This window comes from Centrocercus urophasianus, unplaced genomic scaffold, assembly GCF_019232065.1.
Source record: "Centrocercus urophasianus isolate 14NV4802_14NV808 unplaced genomic scaffold, USGS_Curo_1.0 seq_2, whole genome shotgun sequence".
NCBI lineage: Eukaryota > Metazoa > Chordata > Aves > Galliformes > Phasianidae > Centrocercus > Centrocercus urophasianus.
The window spans coordinates 7422977-7448127 of record NW_024884755.1 but is presented as its reverse complement, the minus strand read 5'-3'; the positions used below and the strand labels follow the sequence as shown (position 1 = coordinate 7448127).

The 25151-nt window shown below is 35.3% G+C and overlaps 1 protein-coding gene across 3 annotated transcripts in view; it reads right to left on the bottom strand.

The window, feature by feature from the left end:
* Positions 1 to 24761, bottom strand: part of DPY19L3 (dpy-19 like C-mannosyltransferase 3) — a 30052-nt gene extending 5291 nt beyond the window's left edge. Inside the window, exons 1-16 of one of the 3 annotated variants that reach the window (XM_042821406.1) lie at positions 24713 to 24761; positions 23181 to 23318; positions 21555 to 21688; positions 17193 to 17283; positions 16257 to 16378; positions 15900 to 16045; positions 14325 to 14448; positions 13844 to 13978; positions 12113 to 12244; positions 11054 to 11155; positions 10185 to 10258; positions 9874 to 10032; positions 9398 to 9514; positions 8934 to 9045; positions 8321 to 8377; positions 5023 to 5105 (exon numbers count right to left, since the gene is read on the bottom strand). In XM_042821406.1, coding sequence (XP_042677340.1) covers positions 5023 to 5105; positions 8321 to 8377; positions 8934 to 9045; positions 9398 to 9514; positions 9874 to 10032; positions 10185 to 10258; positions 11054 to 11155; positions 12113 to 12244; positions 13844 to 13978; positions 14325 to 14448; positions 15900 to 16045; positions 16257 to 16378; positions 17193 to 17283; positions 21555 to 21688; positions 23181 to 23283 — 1691 coding nt within the window. In that variant the 5' untranslated portion in view covers positions 23284 to 23318; positions 24713 to 24761. Of the gene's footprint in view, positions 1 to 5022; positions 5106 to 8320; positions 8378 to 8933; positions 9046 to 9397; positions 9515 to 9873; positions 10033 to 10184; positions 10259 to 11053; positions 11156 to 12112; positions 12245 to 13843; positions 13979 to 14324; positions 14449 to 15899; positions 16046 to 16256; positions 16379 to 17192; positions 17284 to 21554; positions 21689 to 23180; positions 23319 to 23563; positions 23759 to 24162; positions 24310 to 24712 lie in introns of those variants that run through there. The other 2 variants (XM_042821407.1, XM_042821409.1) reach the window with 2 other exon arrangements.
* Between the last annotated feature and the right edge of the window lie 390 nt (positions 24762 to 25151).

The following is a 25151-nucleotide window of genomic DNA, read 5'->3' as shown; positions in this document are numbered from 1 at the left end:
ATAAAACAGTTTATTTGAATGCATAAATTCATTACTGTCTCATTATTTACTTGGGATGAAAATTTTATTCTGTCAGATGTACTGATCTTCCTATTTGGGCAACTGTGGGAAACAAATTATGAAAGAAGTCTCCCAGTTTCAAAAAGCATGGATGTTGCAGGGGGGTATGCAACACGGGGGAACGTACCAGACAGAAATACTATTACTGATTTTGTGATGTCATCTGAAAACCATAGCCAGTGTAGAATTGTTGACTAAATAAGTCCTTGGCATTTTGGGATTGTTTAAGTACCCTGCCCACAATCTCCAAAGATTTCTTATCCATGCTTCTCCCAACATGTTTAGAATATAAAATACATGAAAAGAGACAACAGACAAAACGATAGTATAAACGTGCCAGACAGGAGAGGCTACTGTAAGTAGAGGCTAATAAGTGGTTGTAGTGTGCCAAGTGCATAGCTGGTTTCCATCTCTCAGTGGGCACATAGCTAAGGAATATTCTATCAAAAGATTAAAACAGCAGAAAGAAGTATACATTAAACCAAGTAAAATTAAATTGAGGGAATGTGAACAGATGCCTAAAATTCATATACATGCACACGTGGCAGCTATGATACTCAAACGTGATGCTTCAGGGTGCGCTTTAGGGAATCTTTTGAAGTTGCATCTACAAATTCAGTTATCTGTAAGCTCCATGACAGGCTTGAAAATGTAAGAGACAAGTATTAACTTTTACTATTGCCTTTCAAGAGATTATGCTTAGAGATGAATTAATAATCATAAAAACTTTCCTAAAAAATATTGCACTGCTGATCTCATCTGGGAAGGACAGAGAGAGTATTTTAATATGCCAGTTAAGCTTTCTCAGTATACAAGTTTTTCAGCAGTTTTCTAAAACTAGTTTTGTTTTAAAGTCTGAAAATATTTGATCTCTTTTAAAAATCTGTTTTACATAAAACATACAAAGTCATGAGCACTATAAATAAATGCTTCATTAAGAGAAATAAATTAGTCTTAGAACTGAATAAATGTAAATGTAATGGTCATGACAGGCTGTTAGCGAGGGTTCATCCTTGCATCTGCAGGAAAGCACAGTTCTGTAGACTAAGCTGGAAACAACGTGGACAAGGTTCAAACAGGGACTTCGTGAAGCTTAGGCTCTAAATGGAAAATGACTCTCAGAATACCTTCATGTCAGCATTCATGTTTGGGTCACTAAAGTTTTAATGTGAGAAGTCTATTTCTGTTCAGGATTTGTTCAAGTGTTACAGTGCTCAGCAGTACTTATCTCCTGACTTGACCTCACCAGGGCAATTCTGCTGCTCTGATTAACAAAGAGCCCAAGAGCAAACTTTGCAGTGTCAGGCTTGGTTTAAAAAAAAAACCAAAAACACAAACAAACCACCACCAACAACCCAGGAGCAAACAAAAAACACTGTTTCCAAGTAATAACCTGCAGCCTTTCCTTACAAAAGAAATCTAGAGCAAATGGCAAATGTCCTTTTTCCATTATGTAATAATAACACTGCTTGTCTAAAACATAGAACGTGCAGGGTTCAATTAGCCCCCTCTTTTCTGAAAGCCTAATTGCTTTTACCTAGATGGGGTGACAAACAGCTAAGTGTATTCTTTATTTACCAAGCATTATTTAAGCCAACATGTGGCTACTACCAGTGTGACCTCCCTGCAATGTCTGCCTTCCCTGTTCCTCTGGAACTTTAGGAACTGCTACTGAGCTTTAATGTTCTGGAACAACCACTAGAGGGAGATGTGACAATTAACTAATATTTGTCAGGTACAGGATAATTTCTACATTTCCCGTGAGCATCCTTCTTTGACACTACCTGAATCAGACACTAAGTGCTGTGGTCTGTATCCAAGGCAGCTAATGTGCTTCAAAGCACAGAATGACACTTCTCTATTATAGAAAAATGAAGCAATTTTTACAAATGTCTGAGCAAATGATGTATAAAATGAAAGGATAATTTGTTTTTATAGCTTTCTGCTAAGCTCTGTACCACACTGCCCACCCTGCAAACAATTTATTCTGTACAAAATGTCACTAAATAATGACAAGGACTTAAGGTCAAACTGATTTACATTATATAATTTAAATGTTATTCCAAGCAGACCTGATGGCATTTTGAACAAATAATCTCATTTATTTTTGAAGCTCTAAGCTTTCAACAAGTTAATTACAGCTGAACAGTGGGTAAACTAAGCACTATAATAAAACGTGTGAAGCTTTCCTTTATCCAAGTTTAAGAATTTAGAGAATTATGTAAATACTAAACATTAAAAATAAAACAGCTTTACAGGAATTACAGGGTCTATGGTTTACTTGTGCAGATTCTAAAAGTGGTAGCAATTCTTTTTCTTACTAAGCTGCCAAAGAATTATTGCAACCTTGTTTTAAGGAAGTCCTTCTGAAATGGCAAATGTTGCAATTAGAGGTTTTATTATTAGAAAGAAAATAGCTATTTCTATTGAATGTCCTCTGCAGTTCAGTCTGTAGTCAGCTTTCAAAGCTAGAAAATCTGATAAATCTCAGATTATTTCCTTTCCTAACACTTGGGTATGATATGAATCAGCAAAACAAAGGGACTTGAGAAGGAAATTCTGTCTCCTCAAGTATGCCACTACAGAATTTTTTTTTTTTCCTTACAAGGTCTTTTTACTTGCAGAATGCTCTACTGAAATATTACAAGCTTAGTTGAAAATGGTAGGTGTCTCCAGTAAAATAAAAATGCTTCTTCCTCATGCCTGAGTCAAATCCATTTGACATAACTATGCTCTGGCAAATCGTAGTCTTTTACTTTTCCACTGTTCTGGCTGTTTGAGATTATTAAAATAAATAAATAAACAGAGAACCCCAAATTCTGATGATATTCCTGATGTTGTTCCTGTTGTCTTAGGACTGAAGTCCAAACTAAGAACTTTAATATACACCTCCCATCTGGGAACAAAGCTGCAAACTATCCTTGGGTTATTGGTAGGAGAAAATGAGAAACTGCGATATGCAAGCTTATTATGTCAAAAATTGTGCTGCAGAATAGATGCAATCTGATACTGTCTGTGGATTGGTTTATATATTTAAAATATTGTTTATCTCCTGAAAATGCCATGGTAATGTTAGTAAGGGGGAGAGTTAATGATTCATCTGCAGATGCTACATTGTGGACAGACTAATAGTTCGCTATGATTCAGACTGTATATTTGGACAAGTTAATATGCATTTTGATCTAAGCAGATAAAGGGTTTTCTTATTGTGCAGAGTATGTGACACAGTTAATTCACTGCTACACATGACAAATTGGAGCTCCTCATGCTGAATTTTAATAATGAATGATTAGTTTCTGACACCAATCTTGACAGATCATTAACTGTAGCAGAATTATCAAGCTCTACATCATAAAGTACTTTTTTTTTTACACAATGAAACTCAAGAAAATCAGTCCTACTTTAAGAAACTTACCATAAATATTTGTCTTGAATTAAGTGTATTGATAACTAACTCTTTGTGTGAATAGTACTTATAAACACAGTAAATTTTAAATAGCAATTTTCTCTGTCGTAACTCAACAGGAAAAGAGGACAAAAACCAGTTCAGGATTGTCAGTGCAAAGAACATAGGAAAACTCACTCTTATTGGAGCAAGTCAAATCCAGTGCATGGCTGGGAATAAATCCACCTATGTATTTTATGCTTATCCATACCAAACTTCATCTATTGTACACAGGAGACCTGAACTATCTGAACTACCTGAATAGGAGGCATTTACTATCTTTCAATAAAACAGAAGTGCTAAATTGGGCAGGCTGGTTAACATTAGTCACAAAATTGTGTCAGTATGGCTGCAGAGATTCTAAGTGATGGAGAAAACGTGGCCTGCTTTCACAGTAAGTCAGAGAAAGTGTGTAATGAATTCCCCTTCTGAATTATTCCTTCTCTATTATGGATTAAAGAAATACAACATTATGGAGTGTAATAAATACACTACTATGGAAAAATGGACTGGGTGAGTGGTTTCACTCAAATACACTGCATATGAAAACATAACAGAGAGGTCCAAGGAAATACTTCAAATAGGTCAGTGTTCAATGCAGTAAACTCAGATGTACGTTCCAGAATATTCTCTGCTGTAAAAAAAACTGGCTTTGAAAAAATATCTTTGCCAAAGATTAAAACTATATGTATATCATTAAATGTTCCAAATAAATACAAATTCTAGTCCTCAAAATTTAACCTGAAAGATTTTAGTGATGAGCTCTATGTTAATAGAATGCATCTCTTAAATTCACAATCCTCCAGAGAACATCCTTTTTGGCATTTCTTCTCAGGATCTTTTATATGCTGTGCTCCAAACTGTTCCTATGAATAAAACACCCACTTTCCTATACTCTGTGAGAAGGCAGACGTGATGAGGTGGGCTTGAAATATTTCTCACGCTTCTGAAAGAGATGTTCTACCTATTTTTAGCCTTGTCAAGTACAAATAATTTGTTTACAGTTCGGAGCATATGCAGGGACTAATTCTTGTAAGCATAAATATTTTAAAGTTCAAGAAACAGACTGTAGAGTACAGATTTCTCAGCTGTACAACCTTACATCTCAGCTTTTTAAAATTATGAAGTAGGAGAAAATTTTTTGAATGTGAAGAGCTACTAATATAAAGAGGTAGACATAATATGATGGAAGAATCTTGACGCTTCCAAATTGACCTCCTTCAGCTGGGAAAACTTTGTGCTCATGGGAGCAAATGGAGTCAACTGATTCCCAGACACACATGCAATGCAATAGCGTGATACTGAACCAGAGAAGAGCAGGCTGAGGGACTTTACATATAGCTGTTCTCCACAGCCATTAATATGGTAACCTCTAGATACCCCATTCATCCGTAACTATCTCCGTAGGTCACCAGAGTTCACTGATAACCTGTGATAAACAGAACAGGGGACTATAACTAAGAACATTAGATTTACATAAATAGCATTTAAGTTAAATAGAGAAAAAATCCTCTTACTTAATCCAGTTCATCAGCTCCACAGTGTCTGGGTCATAGAATTCTCTGAGCTCTAACAGTTCATCCATTATTCCTGGCCAGAACTGCAATTAAAATACACAGACTGAAGACAGAATGAAAAAAAAAAAAACCACCAAAAACAACCAACACAAATTCTGGATGCTGAAATAGATATTAATTCCTCTCAGTTGGTAATCAGTCTTGTCCAGCTCACTGATTACAAGACTCAAGCTCTACTCTTCTTATGAAAGATATGTGACTGTCATAATAATATAAATTTTGAGAGTTACATATCTGCAGCTCCTGCTAGATGACCAGAAGAGTCCTAATGACTTCTTCTGGTGACCTTGAGGAGAAAAATAACTTTTTTCAGATTCTGATCTCACTGAAGTTTCCCAGTACTCTATCAGTTTAAGACCAGTTTATAACTTAATACCCGTGGGAAACTAAAAGTTGCCACCAAAAGTGATTGTTGAGCATGGTATCTACTTCACAAACAAGTCACTTCAGTTCTCTGAATGAATCGTAATGTTTTGAGTTTTTTCCAGCCAGAGCAAGCTTTAAGAAAAGGAATAAGATAAAGAATAGTTCAGTGTGTAACAGCCAAGATATCAAAGCCATCAAAAGCTGACCAAAAAGCCCCAAACAACTAAAAGAACAAATTTTTGTTGCTTAATGTCATGGAGTTGACTAGATCAATGAACGTCTGTGACAGGTGGCAACAGGCCTCTAGAAGATATTCAAGGGCAAAAGGGATCAATTAAGAAAGATGACAATGCTAATGACTGATTGTTTTGTATCTGTGTTTACTAGAGAAGCAGTAATGGGTGAAACCCATTCCAATCCTACTTTTTTTAGATAATAAGAATTGCTGGCTTGTAAAGTGAAATTTCACCAGAAAAAGTATAAGAAAAGTATAAGAAAAACCTCCTGCTGATTAAAAAAGCAACAAATCTTCTAATTTATACCATTTTTCATCCTGGAACTCGGGACAAATTTGAAACTGATCCTGCTGAGCTACTTGGTAAAAATATGTTCTTTCACTAGAAGTGTAATTATGTAGAAGGACTGGAGCACAGGAGATAAAATTGGCCCAATTAAGACGCTTATTAGTATAACTCCGTACTTGATACATCTGTTAAATACTGACTACACTGAGAAACATCTAATAGATAGTTACGGCAGAAATACTGGCTTTGGTTGTGTATTGCAAAGTGCTCTAGTATTATAACAGTGTATTTCTGCTCTTCAGAAAATTTCCCTTGAGATTAATAAGTAAATTAAGCAGTTGTGAAATGAGGGAAGACAAATTCTTCTCTTCACTGCTGAATTACCCCATGAAGCCAAAGATTTTTGGGAGGTTGGAACATCACTTCTGACTGGAGGCTGAAAGAAATTGACTCCTTTAATTCTATAAATTATTTTATAAACCTGCTCTGTGACGTACTGAAAATGTGATGGGCTATCTACTGAATGCTGGGGCAGCTAAAGAATTCACAGAAATAATTTAACACTTTCAGTTTGTCTGAAAGAAGTAGTTTGTGTCATACTAACAAAGAAAACCTTTTAAATAGGAATATAGATGTTTTGTAGGTCTCAAGACTTAATGAAATCTGAACAATTAGCATTTTAGCTGCATCCGTATCTGAAAAAGTTAATGATGGAGTGATATATTTGGGACCCTAGTAACCACAAGCCTCAAGAGAGGCTTTCATTAGTTTACTTAGGATTAGGCTAATAATCCCGTAATGCTCCTATTTTGAGGAACGGTGCTGAAGCTTGGTTCTTCTGACAAATGCAACCAGAACAGGTTATAGAATGCAAATTAACATTCACTGTTAGTTCAAAATAGCTAACTATGATGGTTAGTTAAAGTTTGCGATGAATGTGCAAGATGTTCATGCAGTCTGAGCAGTCATTGTGCAAGAACACATGAATTCTTATCTGGAAAGTAGAAAGATAAAGTCCCTTATCTAAAGCCACTTGCTCTGTCTTTTTTGTTTAAAGCTTCTGGAGGGAGAATACAAAATGCTGTCTCAAAGAACTGACTGGCAGTTTCTGGATCTTCCTCTGTAAGAATTTTTATTCCAGTCATTGAGGGGAAATCTGGTGACAAGCTTTATATGTCTATTGGTCTGTCGGCTAATCTTCTTCCTGAAAGCTCCCTAACTTCTTTTGCCTTTCAAAGAAGACATACATAGATATCCACACCTCTTGTAGCTGTATTTGTAAGAACTGACTTCTGAAAGTCCAACAAAAAATACCAGGCTGGCAAATTTCACTATTCTTGCTGAGCACTTTGAATAATGGTATTTTTAATGTCAGTAAAAATTATTTCCCATATCTAGGGGGAAAAAAAACAACCATGAAAATGAGACTGACTGATCTAAAGCATATAAAAATCAGTGATTTCTGTTGACTTCAGAATCGAATCTGACAGGATTCAAGAACTTTCTATCTACTCATAAAGAATGAGAAGAAATGCATTCCTATCTGATCTGTCACATTAGACCATCAGATAGAATGTTATGCTCTTAGCATCCCCTGTATCGAAACAAATGTCATTATTTCAATCCTTTGCATAGATGGTAGAAATGGTAAATGACTTCCCCAACTAGCACGCAAATGAAAAAAAAAAATTCTAAGTAGTCCACTTGTAGAATATATCAGTGCAACTTCACTAAATAAACTGTTGCAGAAGTTAATTCTCCAACGAAGAACCTTCTGATTTTTCTTCTTTGCAAATGCAGGTTAAAAGGAAAGTATGCCAGTTAGTTTAATGATAGAACTCTCCCTACTTTGACAGACTAATAAACTTGTAGATGTTATAATTTTAGCCCATTATTTATGCTTCTTATGTTCTGTATTTTAAAATGTATCAGATGAGGCAATGCAGTATATTTTGCAGTGAATGTTTTGATTATTTCTGCTCTTACAATAAATCATTACACAATTGAACAATGTGCATGTAATCTGCATTTTTTTTTAAATGTAACTTAGGTAAAATCAAAACAGACAGCCCATATTTCCATAAAGTTATGCATATAAATCATACTTAGTAACTTAAACATATAATTAGACAAACCCATCTTTTTTCTATGAACACTACTTTAGATCAAATGAGTCCAGATTACTCTTCATATATTTTTGTGCATATGAAATTGTATTTACACGTTAAGTAGGTCTATCATGATTTTGAAAATTTAGCTATAAATGTCTAAACAGTTATGCATAAGAATCTCTTTAGAAAACTCCATTCAATTAAAAAATGCCAAAACATTGAGCGAAAAATACTTACCTTATATAAAATGTATAGTAATGTAATTATTGGTATCAAATATTTAATCACTTGTGTCTAAGAAAAACCACAAAAGAAAAGGTTATTGTTACAGTACATTTATTTCAGTACATTTATTTGGTTACTTAGTTATTAACATATTGATCTGACACACTATAATGTGCTGGAATTTACATATTGTGAATTTTAAAGTCACAATCCGATTTTGATTTTGTTTTAAAGTGAAGCCCTTCTTAAACACCCATGATAAAGTGATGGATTTATAACTGCATGTTTAATCTGCTTTCTACAAACACTGTGTTTTTCACTTTAACAGATTGTAAAGCTCTTTTTGGACTGCTGCTGATTTCTTATGGTGACTAAGATGTAACGCTGTCGTTATTTTTCATAGCTATATCAATATTGCCATCTAGAGTATTAAAATGGAATTGTTCAATATATAGGACACTAGAAAATATGCTTTATTAAATAAGTTAATACGAATGTGCTTCTGAAATAATTTGTTTGAAAGGACAAACAAAATTAATTTGATTTTTAAAGTTTTGAGTCTTGACTGGTTTAGAAAAAAAAAAAAAAAAAAAGCTTGATGAAATGCAGTAAGCATAGTGCTAACCCGCTGTGACGTGTAGAGATGAGCACATTTCAAGATAAGTCGCCACACTTCGGTACTACACAGACCAAAAGATGCAAATACACACATGTGGGATGTCCAGAGGTACTTCATTCTGAAATAATACAGACAAGTTTTTGCCTTTTCACTTTTTGCCAGTCTGTATTGATAAGGGAATTTGTGTTAGAGAAATTCTGAACAGTTTTCTTGGACTTTCAGGACTCTACAATAATTTTGTGAAACATAAACGTCACTCTTTACTGTGTGCTCTTGAGAAAATATCTGCCCCAAAACTCCAAACAATATTTTTGTTAGGATTTTGGGAAATGCTTTAGGAAAGAAGGAATGATAGATCTGGGAGAAAAAGAAGGTTCATAGCCCTATCAGTTTGTGGTCAGCATATTTTACACTCTCACTAAAATGTGTTGTCTACGAAAACCTTTAGTAAATTAATTATTAGAAAGTACCTCATTGTGCTTAATGCCAGACATCCAAAAAGAACGGTGTGAATTAAGTTGTAAGCAGCATCAGGCTTCAGTGATACAGTGCATTCTTCCATTTTTTCGAGGGCTTGATTTGAACAGCTGATTAAGCACAACAAGTAATAAGTGTTAATAAAAGCATTTAATCCTTCTGATATTAAAGGGCAATACTGCTATTGTGAGTCCACAATCTTATATTACACCTGATATAATTAAGCCTTCTAGCACCAGCTTGATACAGCATTAAATATTTACTTTCATATATGCTTTTCTAGAAGTAATTGTTTCTAGACCTCAATTGTTTCTAGAAACTCATGCTTGAACATCTTGGTCTAATGCTGTCAGTTCCCAAGCCTGCTGAAGAAGACAAAACTGATTTAAAAAAAACAAACAAACACCTAAAAACCAAAACAACAATGACAGAACATGACAAACTGAATTATTTTTGAAATGTATTTTACCTGAGGTTCCGAAGAGCAACAATGACAGCTGTTACTGTCATAGGGAAGAGAACGAATACGTAGACATAAAAAAGTAATGTATCAGAGAGTCTTGAAAAAGTATTTAAGGGCAGTAAACCAAAAGCTTCTTCACAAAGATAGAGACTAGCATCAAAATCTCTAAAGAAAAAAGAATAATACTTGTCATCATGTATGTCATAATTTGAAATAAAGAAGAATCAGTTTTTCTTTTTTCTCAAGCAATCATAACGCCACGGTGGTGCCGTTGTTGAAGTTGAACAACAAAAAGTAGAATTGCAGCTAAATCATACCTTGTTGCTCCAAATCCAAATTTTGCTTTGAGGAATTTGAATATATGTTCATCTGACTCAAGATTAAGAATTTTCTATGGAGGATGGAAAAAATAAAAGAGCAATCATTGTAAGTATAAAAAAAACCTAAAAGGTTAAGAAAACTTGTTTACTATGTTAAATCAAACTGTGAAGAAGCACAGGCTTACAAAGGTAGGATGTTTTGCAATGAAATAAGCACTCATTTTGTAATGTGGTGCTGTGGCCCCAGGAGCAAATTATTTACATTTTAAAATACACTTAAAAATATATATATATTTACAGATAAATTCTACCAATGATAAGTTGGCTTTAGCCATATTTTCTACTTCCCTGACTTATTACATCATACTGTGAAATTTTTATACTCCTCGTCTACTAAGTTTTAACATTTGGGTTATAAAGTCTCTGGAAGAAAAAGTGTTATTGTCTTCACTATTGTGTAGATCTCAATGCACAAGAAGCAAGTAAAGGTATTGTATCACCTACAGCATTTTTATAGCAAGTATTCAATACAACTGTGTTAACTGAAAAGTCAATCAATGAAACTTAGCAAATGCTGAGCAGTATCGTAATGTAGTATAAATCCAGTTTATTCATAACTTGAAGCCACCTACAGGTGGGCTTTTAGTTATGAATATGTATTTGAATATGTGGTGTTAATTTACATTAACAATTTTAAGACTGTGTTTCAAAATCATACCAACACAGTTAGCAAAACAATCTTTAATTTCTGAAACACAGCGAAATCATGGAAACTTTTAAAGATGTTGTTGTACGTGACCTCTTAACAAGTATCTTTCAATGCATTAAATTTTGTAACACTTCTGTATTAAAAGTAATTTGCTTACCTTGATAAATTTATTTACTAGAAGAGTCAAGCTTGACACTAATAGTGCATGGAGGATAAGTTTCCGAAGCCTATTAAGCAAGCTGCCTGTTTTTAGGTTTTTCTAGAAAGAAGAAAATATTGAAGTACTTAAAATATCTAGGATTTGTATGTAATTGGAACAGAACCAACACAGACTATTTGAAATCACTTATGTAATTAGGCCTTAAGTCAGGATGAGATTTGTATTAGGCTCACGAGCAAAAGTTCAGACATGTAAATTATCTAAAATAAAGATATATTTATTCCTTGAAACTGAAGGAATGACATCATAAAAAACCCTTCAGCATATTGTTTTAGCACAGTTCTGTGACTAGCCAAGTGTGTATCTTTTCAATTATCTATTCATTACACTTTTCACCTAAATGTGGCAATGTGACAACAACTTCAGTTGATACGATTTTGACCAATTCAAAGCTCCAGATCTGAGAACTGTTTCACTCATAGACAACTTGGAGTGGGTGCAGATATCATCTTAAAAAAATAAAAAAATAAAATCACAGTTCTGATTTTACAAGGTTGGGTGAGTGAGAGACAGCAGGGAATGCTCTATAGGTTCATATATTGTGGCTATTGGCTGTCAACAGTTCCACTATCAGGGAAAAAAAAGAGACTGTATGTAAATAGAGGAAAAATCCCAATCTTTGAAGGAAAAAACCTATTTCAGTAAACTGAATTTGACAGGTACCTATTTCTCATAGAATATTTTGCTTGAGGCAGATCTCTGCATCCAAGACAAAACCTGCTGAAACAGGTGTGAAGTCCATTTATGCAGATTTTATGTGGAATTCAAATGGCAGCTTGTACAATCATAAATGTTAAAAGAAATCACAGAATTATGGTGTTTGATGTGCTCAATTGTAGTTAGTGTAATTGAATACATTATTTGATCATGCAATGTTTTTGTTCTTCTACTCTAAAGTAATTTTTCTAATTAGTATTAGAAATTTAAGATTATAATGCATATAAATTACTCATTTATACTGTTTATATATTACTTCAAACATCTTTCAATACATACCTGGATTGTTCTTGCTATCAAGATAGAAGCATTAAAGCTTATAAGTAATGATCCAAGAATCATTGAGTTAAAGAACTGTAGGGCACAGACTAGCAGTAATCCAGAAATTTGGATGATATAGAGCCACGTAACCTGTAAAAATGAGATTTTTATGAATCAAAATTTTACTGTAAGCTGCTTTACTTTTACTGTGTTTTATAATTTATTTCAGCATCAATTATTTTTACAAAACAATTTTCTTGCACAAAATCATCATCCAGCCATTACTATATTTTTTCTATATTTATAGAAATAGTAGTTAATATTTTATACTTTTCCTGGGAAACCTGATGCTGTAATAAATTGGGCAAGTTAAATACTTGCAGAGTGAGGAAAATATTAATTAGTTAGGATTTGGGAGATGTAATCTATTTTCTTTAGTCACAAAAGTATATCTGTAGCCTCTAGCATGTTTTTATGACTAAAGACCTTCAGCTTAATGCAGTATAGCATTGATTATTATCTAATCCCTGTGTAACTTCCTTTATGTCTTTTCAAACCATTATGTCCATTTACTTCGATGCAAACACTAAAAAAACAGCTGATTTTCTTATACATTGGTGCCAAAACCATAAATTTTACTTTACAAAAAGTAAAGTTCAGTCTTGCTTTACTGTGGTCATCAAGTTGATTGTTAAATGGCAGTGTTAAGCAGTGCTTTTGGAAAATTAATATGGAATAACAGTGGTGTAGTAAATCCATTAAAGATCAGCTCTGTGCTGTTAATTTAAGGTAATTTAAGGTAAACTGTAATTTAAGGTATGCCAGCATTGAAGGTAGCTAATTAGTCACATTAATTGTTAATTTCAGCTTACATGTACAAATATAATGAAAATGGTTCAGTAACTCTTAAATAAACCACATTATTGTGATATGTATTCACCATACTAACATTTGGTTATGTTAAAACAATCACTAATATTCAAATCAGCATCAAATTTTGAATGAAATTAACCTGAATTACTCTTCATTCTATCATAACTTTTCTTAAATTTAAGTGAGAAGCTTTTTCAAATTGTGTACTAATTGCAAAGGCTAAAATGCCAGCAGAATTGTACACTGGTATTGGATTCAAAGAAAGTGGTTTCATCTTCTATAGTGTACTTGTTTCCTAAGATCTTCCTAGTGATGTTTGCTTTACTTTTGGCTCATTCAGTTTGTGGTGAATTTCAATATTATTTTGTGCTGGACAATAGCTTGTAACAGATAACTGTTTCTCCTGAGCAGTCCTGTCCACATTTCTCTTTCCTTTTGTGGTACAGTGCCTCTACCTAGCTTTCAAACAAGGATGTACAGAAGTTCAAGTAAAATTCTTAAACTCTTATGACTTCAGCTCAAAGATTTTTTTTTTTCCTGACCATTTCCATAGGACATGTTCAAGTTGTGGTAAATAAATGTTAGAATGGTGTTTAAAACCAGTCCCATTAGTACTGTCAAACTGTAGCAATGTCTTAACAAAATTAGATGAAAGTTTAGCAACATAAGTTAACTACATGAAGTGAAAATCAGCTGGGAAAAAAAACAGATGATGTATATTTTGATTATTCACTTTTTCACTTAAAAGACATGTGCTATGATTATTCAGAAGCACAAGGGCATACAGGCCTTACACCAGTTAGTGTAATACTTCCAGAACTGTTAGCTTTATCATAGAAAAGAGAAAAGTTTGCTTATTTCCAAATATGATCTTACCTTTGCTGTGGGAAGTATGTCAAAGCAGTCCAGTATGAATAATGCCAATGCTTGTATCAGCATCATAAACTGATTAAATTGCCAAGTCAAGCTAAAGAGGAAGGTTGCTACAAATACAGCCAGAAGCGTCAATCTCTAGGAGGGTGGAAAGAAGATTTATTTCACATTTACTTTCTTTGTCAGATTATTTAATTTGGTTTTAAATTCATTTTTAAAATGAGAATTCATGCTCTGTAACTGCAGTAAATATTTGCTTGAGTTTTTTTGGAGCTTCAAGTACTTGTATTTATGCTATGTACACATACATAGTATATGTAAAAGCATAGTTTGTATATATATTTTGTGTGTATATATAAATACATATTCACACGGACATACATTAACTCCAGTGCTAGAAATGCTTTTAAAGTAATTTCCCCAAGTTCTACATGAGTATTTCTGATAGTAGTTTTATTGTGTTGTACTTATAAGAAATACTCACTTCTTGAGCCGGCTGCAAATGACTTCTGAATAGGTATGTGATGGCTGCTATCTGAACCGCAAAGAATGGCAGGGCCCAGTTTTCTCTCAAGGGAATGGTGAATTCTACTCTTGTAGTATCTATTCTGCAAAAACAGTTTCATAAATTTAAAGCAATTATGAAGATTCTGCAGATCTACAGATTGTTTCTATGACTCAAGTGTTGTACTTACACATCACTTATTGTTAAAAAATTTGTAGGATGTATTAAATATTGCTGCTAAAGCAATGCCTGGTTAACTTAGAAATAAACAGAGCAATCTCAAAGTGCAGCATGTGGAGTTCAAGTCACAAGTAATTCTACTTTGCCTTTTGGTTTCTGTAAAAGCAATTATCAGAATGTTAAGCCATCAGATTCTCCAGTGTGAGCCCAGTGCATTGGATCTTAATACTGCTAATCTAGTCAGAAACTTTAGGTAATTTCTGTAATACTCTAACATAAAATCTATGTTACAGAAGTTAGGAAAAACTTCCCAACGGTCAATCATTATAAAAACTCGAAGTTTATAGCAACTAAATCAAATTTATCTTGTGTAGATAAAATGTTTGCTAAACACAAAACAAGCAATACGCATGAGACCTGCTTACTCTCAGATGTAAAATGCACTGCTCAGATGTACTTCACCTGGTCAGTGTTAATCTGAAATCAATTCCATGTACTTATTCTATCTCCATAAGTGGTAACAGACGTTGTTTATGAATTATTAGAAAAAAAAGAAAAATCCAAAGCTTTTGTAAGTGAAAAAGATGACATAATGAAATAAACATGTGAACACATTGCACATGTTTTTAAATCACTTTCGTCTTAGGAGAAATAAAACTCATTTTAACAATACATACACAAATAGTTCTGGAATGGATATGTCTGCAGATATAAACTTCTTCAGAACTGCTGATGAACATACCAAACATTTCTGACAGAAGTGGCACTGTACTTTTATGTTCTTGCTTGTTACAGAAAACAGCCCATGTCACTAGTTTTAGCTTCATTCCAGTAGTTCAGTGCCTGCTTAAAGCCAGTCCCTATTGTTTCTCCCTGAATGGGGAAATGGTGGTAAAGAACTAGGGTAGTTCAACTGACAATTTTTTTTTTATTATTTTCTACAGGAATAAGGGAACAGAGAAGCTGAACTTAGTGTGATGATCTTAGGCTGTTGGAAGAATCTCTGAAGGCTGGCTGTGCAGATAGTAAGGTGAGACCTGAAGAATGTATAAACAGATGTCTTTTAGCACTTAGTGCACCTCAGGCTGGAAAAGACAGGGTATGTCATCTGCAGATTCAGACGCATCTGAAAGATGCAGTCTACTCTCTGAGATCAACTCAAACCAAAATTTTATATTCCAATTTCTTGAAACTTTAAAATTCTAAGTCTGCATTTTCAGCTCATTTTTTGATTGCCAATTATTTTCTATTTTTTTTCATTTTCTGGCTAATTGGAGAGAAACTGTCTAGTTTGAGCATGCATCTGAAAGTTTAGTGCCCTATCACTGACATGAGGTAAAATTTTAGAAAAACTGAATGTTGACTCTCACCTACCTGTTGGTAATATACCAGCAAGCTGCCAATAACCCTGAAAGCCATGTTCCACTAAGAAGCCAGCTTGTTACATACAGAGCAATGACATAAACTGCCTGAAGTCCAAACAAAGTGTAGATATAAAAATAAACAGGCTCTAGGTATTGCTGTAAAACACAAGAACACTGATGTTGTCATAAAACATTTGGGGAGGGGATTATACTTCACATGAATTAGATTTTGTTTTAATAAATTAAAAAGGCATTAGAAATGTTTCTAATTGGAAAAAAAAAAAAAAAAAACTGAAAAGAAGAGCTATGATTCACTGGACAATCTTCATAATGCACTTACAGTCTAAAGCCATAAATAAATGCCTACCTGAATTGGAAGAATCCTATACAGAATGCTGAGAAACACCTCCTGGTAAACATTCATTCTTTCAAGTATGTTAATTGTCCTCACAGATTCAGTTTTATTGTCATATACTAAACCATGTAAACCTTAATGATAAAGAGAAATTGAAATAGGAGATTGTCATTTTTTCCCCCTCCATCCTCATTTGAACAGTGAACAATTTTTTCAAAGGTATTTTAGGATCTTTCACCAAAACCTGCAAATGTTGAGCCAAGGATTCAGATCATACTGCTTCTAAATCACTATGACCATCTGAGGTCTTCTAGAATATGAATCAGAGTGCTAATTCAAGTACTATGTATTTAGTGACATATAAAACATTAATTTCTGCACTTAGATTCCTAATACAGAATATGTGATAGTGAACCATTCTTGTCACTACTTCAAAGGCATGCAATGTTTATATTGACAAAAAATGTAGAATAAGCAAAGTTGTGAGAGAGCACGTTAGAAATCTAGAAAATATGGCAGTCACAGTAAACTCGCTATTGTATTTGGCTTGCTTTTAAAAGCTGCTCATTGGGTAACTTACTATGTATTGGTGTACAATGTAAAATTACCTCTTCCCACAAATAACTCATCATGTAAATTAAACAACAAGACACAAATAATAATGAGAGTAACGTACTGAATAAAACAGCAAGGCTGAAACCTGAACAGATATGAAAGTTGTCCTTCAAGGTGGAGGGAGGCACAGAAACCAATGGGACCACTGTGAAACAGGTCATGTCCATATCTTAGTGGCTCCTTGGTGGATAAACAGAACGAATCTGTTTCCAGTACAGTCATTACACCATCTTTCAAACCTAAGGCATTCCTTGTCCTCAACCATATTTGAAAATACGTTAAGAACAGTCTGCTGGCAACATGAAGTAAAACTTACATCACTGTTTACAATACCTTGCTGGATGGAAGCAGCCTGAATCATCTGTTTGTAGTAGGAATAATAAAGTCCACATTCTGTTCGGAATGAAATTTCTCTTTCAACTTCCTGTAGGTGAAAGTTCAATAATAAATTCAATTTCTATTTCTATGCTGTTCACAATAACATGAAGCAGCCAGTTTTTTTCTTCCATTAAGTCAATCTGATAGGTATGGTAATTAGTGAATTTTGCTACCAATGACATTAAAGTAACCTACAGAAGTAGCCTTCTAAAATCCTAATTCAATGGATTTGATTGGATACTCATCCAACCGATTACTGAAGTGCCAATTTTAGAATAGAAAATTTATTTCACATTTCAGTATGAATAAAAACTAGAAACTCTCATTCTATCTACATGGGGGAAACTGGCCCACAGAGTGGTTTGAGTATTTGAGTTCATTCTATTAAACTTAGTTTAAATAAAGGTAAAATAAATGCACAGTTGGGTGAGAAGCAAATGCTGGAGATGCTGATGCTTCTGTTAACATAGTAATGTATATGACTTCTGTGTTACCAATATGCAAATCTGAAGCATTTTAGATATTTTACAATTTTTGTAATATTCAATGTTTAGATAGGTGCAGTGGCCAACAGTTGTTAAAACTGCTTATGTGTGCTCCATGCAATGCAATGTTTTTTTCCAGATGTGGATATCCCGTAGTGTTCCATGGCTTTGCCACCATAAGGCTTGATTAAATCAGTATGTGATACTTGGGACTACAACATAATCCCAACCCTGGGATCTCAGCTGGCAGGGTATGCTGCTGCCCAACTGCTAAGTGCTGTTTCTTGTTAGAAGCCAGCTGTTTGTTACTTTCATATTATTATACTTAAATTTTGGGTAAAAGGAGAACTGACTATTTAGTTGTTTTTAGACATTGGTGGAGTTATTTTTTAATTTAAAATGTTCAAATCATCCAAGTTAGGTGCATCTCAACCTCTGACATTTTCTTGGCTGATATTGCAGCAGGTGGGGTCAAGTGAGGCATGAAAGCTCTCCTAGATAAAACTAGTCAGAACAAGATCTCTTTTGTTTCCTTTTATTAATTTATCAGTTGTGAGGATTTGATGAAATTTAACAAATTCAGACATGCTTGGGTGACCACATTTAACCAAGATAAGACTGCATGCACAGCTAATTTGATGAGAAATAGTAGGCATCTTTTAGAAAATTATTTTACTACCAGTTATCACTTCACTAGTTTATTTAAAAGCATTCTTGCAATTATCTCTTATAAACAATCAATTAGAAATGGTTGATATCCAGATTTGAAAATCCAATGAGATTCCCATATGTGGTGCAAGCAAGACATACATTAAGAGCTTTGGTTGAGATTTCTGAAGATAATCCCATTAATTCAGGTTTCTTTACAAAAGAACATTACTGAAATAATAGAATGATACTGTTTTCTGGTATTTTTATGAATGCCATTCTAGTTAAAACAGCCATGCATAGAATCCTAAGACCTTTACCTCCCTACAGGTTCCATCTCTTCTGCTGGCACAGAATCCATACTATTTCAGAGCTAAAATAAAGCTAGACAGAAAATTCCTTACTGCCACTACTGCCCAGTACAGAATCTTATTTCAAAATACGTGTTTTATTGAAGTTAACTTCACAAAATAAATCAGTATTAGTTCTGGTCTGAGAAAAATCAACAGATAAAAATGCATCTGATTCAAAACAAGTCTACAATTAAACTTTCCAGCTGCCCTGCAGCATACAAATTTTTATAATATCAGCAGAAGAAAGCAACATTGGCACTAAATAGTAAAAGCAACATACTTAGCAAAATGAGAGTGCTGCATTTTCAATGCGCTCTACTTTCAAATTCATCATTACTGAAAAGTTTCCTAATACCAAAAAAGCAGCTGATTCTAAGTCTTAAAAAAAATAAAATAAAAAAATTAAAAAAAGAACGTTAACATTTGGAATTTATTAGGGGGGAGAGTGTAGTCACAGAGGGGAATCTAATTAGCAAAAATGCATTCAAACATGATTAATTTGTAATCCTGGCACCAGCTGCATTCAACCAAATGCTATACTTTATGAGACAAACACTAGTGAGTATTACATCTGTTTCATGCTAAGATAACATCTGCTTTATTCGCTCACAAGACTTTTCCAGTTTTACAGCAATTTATACTTTTCCTAGTACTCCATGTCAATAAAAACCATACAGACTTATGGGTAAGCATTGTAAGAGCATGTTTGCCTTAATGCAGGTTCAATTTCTAAGTGCTCAGAAAAGAAGTTACCACTGTTAGAAAAAAAAATAAAAAATTCTCCAAGATACATATGGAGTTGCACATAATTTATGCAATTGTATTCTAATAATATTAAGCTTCAAAACAAAATGTAAAGGACTCTCCCTCTCAAGGGCTGTGCAAAACTCTAGAACTCAGTTTTCCTCAAGCTCCTTAGCCAACTCATTCAGAACACCGAGCAAGCAGCCAAAGTTTTAGTTGAGATTTTTAAAAATAAAGAGTACAAGAAAAGCTCCAATTTATTTTTTTTTTTTTCACAAAGCGAAAGTGCAGTTTTTGTTGCTGAAAATATTTTTTAGCTGTTCAATTTAGGAAATTCAAACCAGAAAGATTTGAAAACTTCCTCAACTGTACAACCCAATGCAGACAGCTGCTATCAGTGCTTCTGGTTACAAATCATGCCTTCAGCAAACATATTTAATCCACATACATGGTCTCTTGGCCGGTTAACCTCAAATCCATCTGTTAGGATGGCATGGTTCCACCTAAGTGGAATCATACTTTCAGTTCAGAGTAAATGTACTCAACAACCACTCAATGTGTACTCCTTTGGAAAGATACTACAAAAGTTCTGGACTGCCGTTTTTTTCTGCTTATCGCTCATGTTTAGTTTGTGAAGTTCTAATTAGCTGCCTACCAGTTTCTCCACTTTTTCTCATCCTTCTTTTATTCTCAGAATGTAAACAGAGACAATATAAACTCTCAGAGAAGGAATCCCAGTCTTCTTATCGGGCATGTCTGAACCACTTCAGATTTGTTACTTTTATTCCTGGGCTCTTGTAAGTAGCCACCTTACTAAGACAAAATTGAGTATCAGAAGACTAAATGTTTACTCAAAAGGGATGAAGAACAAATGAAAACCCTGAAATGGTTTGTGTTCCAGTACTCATTTGCTACGTGGCCTTGGCTCATTCCCGTTTAAGGCTTCTTCAGAGTTTGCATTTGAACAACAATGATAGCTGACAGAAAAGATGATAAAATTGCTCCCTATTCTCTTATTTTCATAGTAGAACGTGTTTCCAAAAGACTTTACTTGAGGTGCACCTTCAATATATATCCAGTGATCTAGCTGTAGGCATCTGATCACTGCAGGGGAGTTGGTCTACATGACCTCTAAAGGTCCATTCCAACTCAAAGAATTCTGTGATTCTATATTCAAAGAAAGATGTCAGTGCATACAGCACAGTGTTACATGTACACTACAGCAGCAGTTGTTTCAGTAAATGCCAACTATTTTTATTTTTGCTGTGTATCTGTATCTTGGACAGGAAAAGTGCCTAGGATAAAAAACACACATATTGCAATACAAGTATTGCAGTTAAATATAGTTGTTCCATTATACATGTAGACCTAAAAAAGTCTACTTATTTTAGACATCTTCAAAGGAAAATGACTCACCTAATTCTTTTCACTGGTTAAATTTAGATGTGTGTACAGCTGTATTATTTTCCCATAAAATGATTCTAGGGAGAAAACCAGCCAGAGCTGGTTTCCCCTGCATTGTGGATCTTGCTTTGACATTGGTAAATGTTTGAAATATGTTCTGAATTTTGCACATTTAGAATATTCTTCCATAAAATTAGTATTGATTACTAAGGGACTGCTTAAATTGCATTACAAGACCACAGCATAATAGCAACTAAAGAATTATTTGCCAAGATTTTGCATATTGTTTTATCTCTTTGTGGTGCTGGTAGTTTTGGATTGCTTTGGATGTATGAGATGATTATAAAACAACATATAGTAGACTGTTAAACTCTCTTCTAGATAATGACCAGCCGCTGAAAGAACCATTGCTGTTCTTGAGGTAGGAAAATAACGGCACAGTTGTCTAGCAATGTATTTAGAAGAAAAACAGTTGAATGGTATTGTATATTGAATGGTATTATAACAGAAATGACTGAGGATATAAAAAGCTGTGAGAAGGGAGGTACAGCTCCTGATTTTACATACCAAATTAAAAAAAAAAAAACCACTTTGAAATATTCCATGCCTCTGAACAATTGCAAGATAAGTAAATGAAATTTCAACTAACACTCTTATTAATGCTCTATGAAAATAAATTTTACCTTAATATTGGAAAACCACAGGTCATTTTCATGCAGTGTAGCAACATAAACAGAAGTAAGAAGTCCAAGAAAGATGGCAACAATTCCACCAACAGCTAGTGAGAGTATATTCCACAGCTTTCCACCTGTATGATCTTGGAAGAGAAATATTTGACTGTGTAACTGTGAAGTCATAATTCAACTTCGGTGAACTTTGGAAACTCGTCTATACACTGTGCTAGTAAATTTACATTTCTTAGGCAGCAGGACATTGGATTTTTAGAGCTCTTTTTATGGAGATGTGTCTTTATTATTTCATGCAGGAACTCAGAATGCAGGCAAAGCAAAATAAGGTGTGTCTTAACTGGAAATACATAGTTAGAATTTAAGAACACAACAACTCTATACAAATAGAGAAATATATCTAACTTGTAAATCTAAATTGAAATATCCTCCAGGGCAGCATTTCTAATTAAGGCTATACAAGATGACTGTTACATCAAAAGACATTGAGAACTTCAAACTTCTTAGTATAGGTGCCAGGTTTTTTTTTTTTTTTTTTTTTGTCTTTTTTTTGTTAGCGGGAGATTAGCGGCAGAGGGGTGTATATTTTTTTTAATTAAAAAAACTTTGAAGGCTCAGATGTCTCAGTAAGCACTCACAAGGAGACAGTGGCCAAAGCAGCCTTGGATGATAGTGTCAAGCTTTGAAATGCAGATAATCTCCTTTTCACATCAGAATGAGATTACAGACAGAACAAAGGGAAGAAAAGGTTGCGTCTCCAGGCAGCTCAAGTATTGTATTAGTACTGCACTGTAAGCATTGTATACTTACATTCATGATTTTTTTTAATGTTGATTTAAGACTTAATATGGATTTTAGTGATCTGGAATTCTGTCCCTTAAGCCGCTATTTCATACTGTGTGCTACATCTACATAAACAGTAACAAAAACACAATTCAATGGAGCTGAGGGCTAGACAATAACATTGTAGCCTAAATGTGCTTGTGTGTAAGCAACTGAGGTAACTTCCATCTACCAAAAATACATGTACAGAAACCTACAGAACGTACAAAATTTAGATAAAAAAAATCCTTAAACTAATAAAACCCAAACAAAATCAAAAACTAAAACTCTGATAACTCTGAAGTTATAAATCCAAAGAACACAGTTAGTACTTTATTATTTAAACAGATCCTCAAATGAAAACACTTAAGGTCTCTCTTTTAAACTCATCTAGATAGTCTGTTCTGTACTACAGGTGAGAGTTTGCAGTTAAATTAATATTTAATGTGCAGTTTGCTTATACTTAAGTACAGTTTGTCAGAGGTCTTCAAATTCTTTTGTTACTGATAACTTCTATATCTTCAAGAACCTATGATTGCTATACGACATCTGATAGTGTGTCATATTACTGAACAGCTTTTACTTGAAATTAAATTTAAATTAGGGTTTTAAAATGGAGATGGTAGCATTGTGCAGTAGTTTGCATACCCTTAGTCTCATCCAATTCATTTTGGTAACAGATGTTCAAGTATGAAAATTTATTTGGTATGTACCTAGTTCTAACCTATGTGTCTAGGACAGAAACCTGAAGCTGAATGCTACTAGAAAGTCATAACATTACAAGCCAGTTAATTTACCCACCAGACAGAATTTTTCCCTCAGAATTCACGTTCTTCTCCTCTGAAGGCTGATCTTCATCTGCTTCTGGGACTTTTCCACCCTTTCTCTGTCTTATGGTTGTCATGATGACAGTCACTTTATTATTCTTCAGTCTGACTCCTAGGTGGACACATAAACAGAATGCATCTTCCTACCCAAATATTCAACTGTTACTGTATGAAATGTCTGAAAACAGAACTGCATCATATGCCATAAGAGACTTAAAGTTACAAAACTGTAACTGAGTTGAAGTGTATCTTACAAAATATAATAATTCCAAATTGTCTCTTTTTCCTTTTAACAACTCAGATATTAAATTACATTTACCTTTAAATAAATTACATTCATTCATTAAATGAAATTACCCTAAATCTGCAAAGATTCCAGTTCACAATCTTGCATACTCTTGACAAGGGTTTTCAGAATGCTTCATAGTATTGGCTGCCCTCACTTTTGGGTTCCTGACTCAAAACACACATCAGGCTCTATTGCTTTGAAAATTACGAAGAGTGAGCCTTTCACAGAAAAAAAAAAAAAAAAAAAGGTTCTTTCAGGGTATTTTTGTGGGTACCTAAAATAGAGAGCCATTTGTTTAAGTCTTGGCTTTCAAGAAATCCCAAAAAAGTGTGCTGTGGGATGCAAAAACGTTGCCAAAGAACATGCACTAAAAAAGACAACAGACATCTTTGATGTTTTGTACTATCAAAGCCTCATAAAATACGAAAACATTAAAAAAAAAAAAAAAAAAAAAAAAAAAACAGCTAGTCATTCTTTTGCCCATTGACAGCTCTCTGTTCTGTGAGTGGTCCACCAGTGAAACTGCTTCAAGCTGCCATTCTGTATTTAGGAACCGGTGATTTCCTGTCTTGCATGCTCGAACGTTAACGTTCTTTGGTGTAAACACCGCTGTTACAGTTAGCACGAGAGTGAGCGAGTAACAGTGCTTATGATCTGAGAAACAAACCTCAGCTGCACGGCTTTTTGGTGCTGAATCAGCTTCACCTCTTTTTCCTTTCCCCAAGCCAAAAACACCTGGAGGGAGGTGAGCATTTATCTACGGCGTTTTTAAGCAGCTGGTTTGTAGAAAGCACAATAACGCCGTAATTGGAGCAGGGTGCTCATCGCAACCACGCTTTCTTAAGCTGGCTCATCCAGCTTCCACTCCCGCTTCATGCCGGAGGGATCGATTTCGCCAGGCTCAGGCAGGGGAAGCCGCGGTCCCGCCTCCGCGACGAGGTGAGGCCGGGCCGGGTCAGGCCCCGCGGCGCGGGGAGGCGGCGGGCGGGCAGGTGAGGGGGCCGAGGGCCCGCGCCAGAACCGCACCAGGAGCGGAGCGGCCCCGGGGGGCGGGAGGAGAGGTGGGAGGCCGGGCCCGGGCCGCCCGCCGTTCCCTTCCGCGCCGCTCCGGAGGCCGGGCCGGGCCCGGCGGGCAGCGACGCGCGGCGCCGCCTTTCTGCTCGCCGCGGCCTGCGCCGCCGCCCCGCCTCGTCCCGTTCCCCACCGCCCCCCGGTACCTGCCGGCGTTCCCGGGGCCGCGGGGCGGCGGCTTGTGGCGGCGGCAGCGCTGGCAGCGCGGATGTGCCGGGCCCCACCGCGAGGAGGGGAAGGGGCGGGGGTGGGGGCGGACGCGGGGCCGCCGCTCGCCCCTGCCGGGCGGAGCGGAGGGGCTGCGGGCCGCGCCTCCCCGAATGCTTTCGGGCTCTGAGGAAGGAACGCGACGGGGTTCCGTGGGAGCAGATACTGGCGGCAGCGCCCAGCTACAAACTCGCCCCAAAATAAGTGCTCCGACTTAATAAGTGCAACCCGTGCTTCCTTACTGCAGCGCCTTTAAAGCTTTTTGTCATAACAGAAAGTTTCCCTCTAAAATCTTATCCAAATGCTGATTCCCGTCTCCAATTACACAAAGCAGATCTCCCCTAAAGCCACACAAGTACTGTGATATGGGCTGAAGCG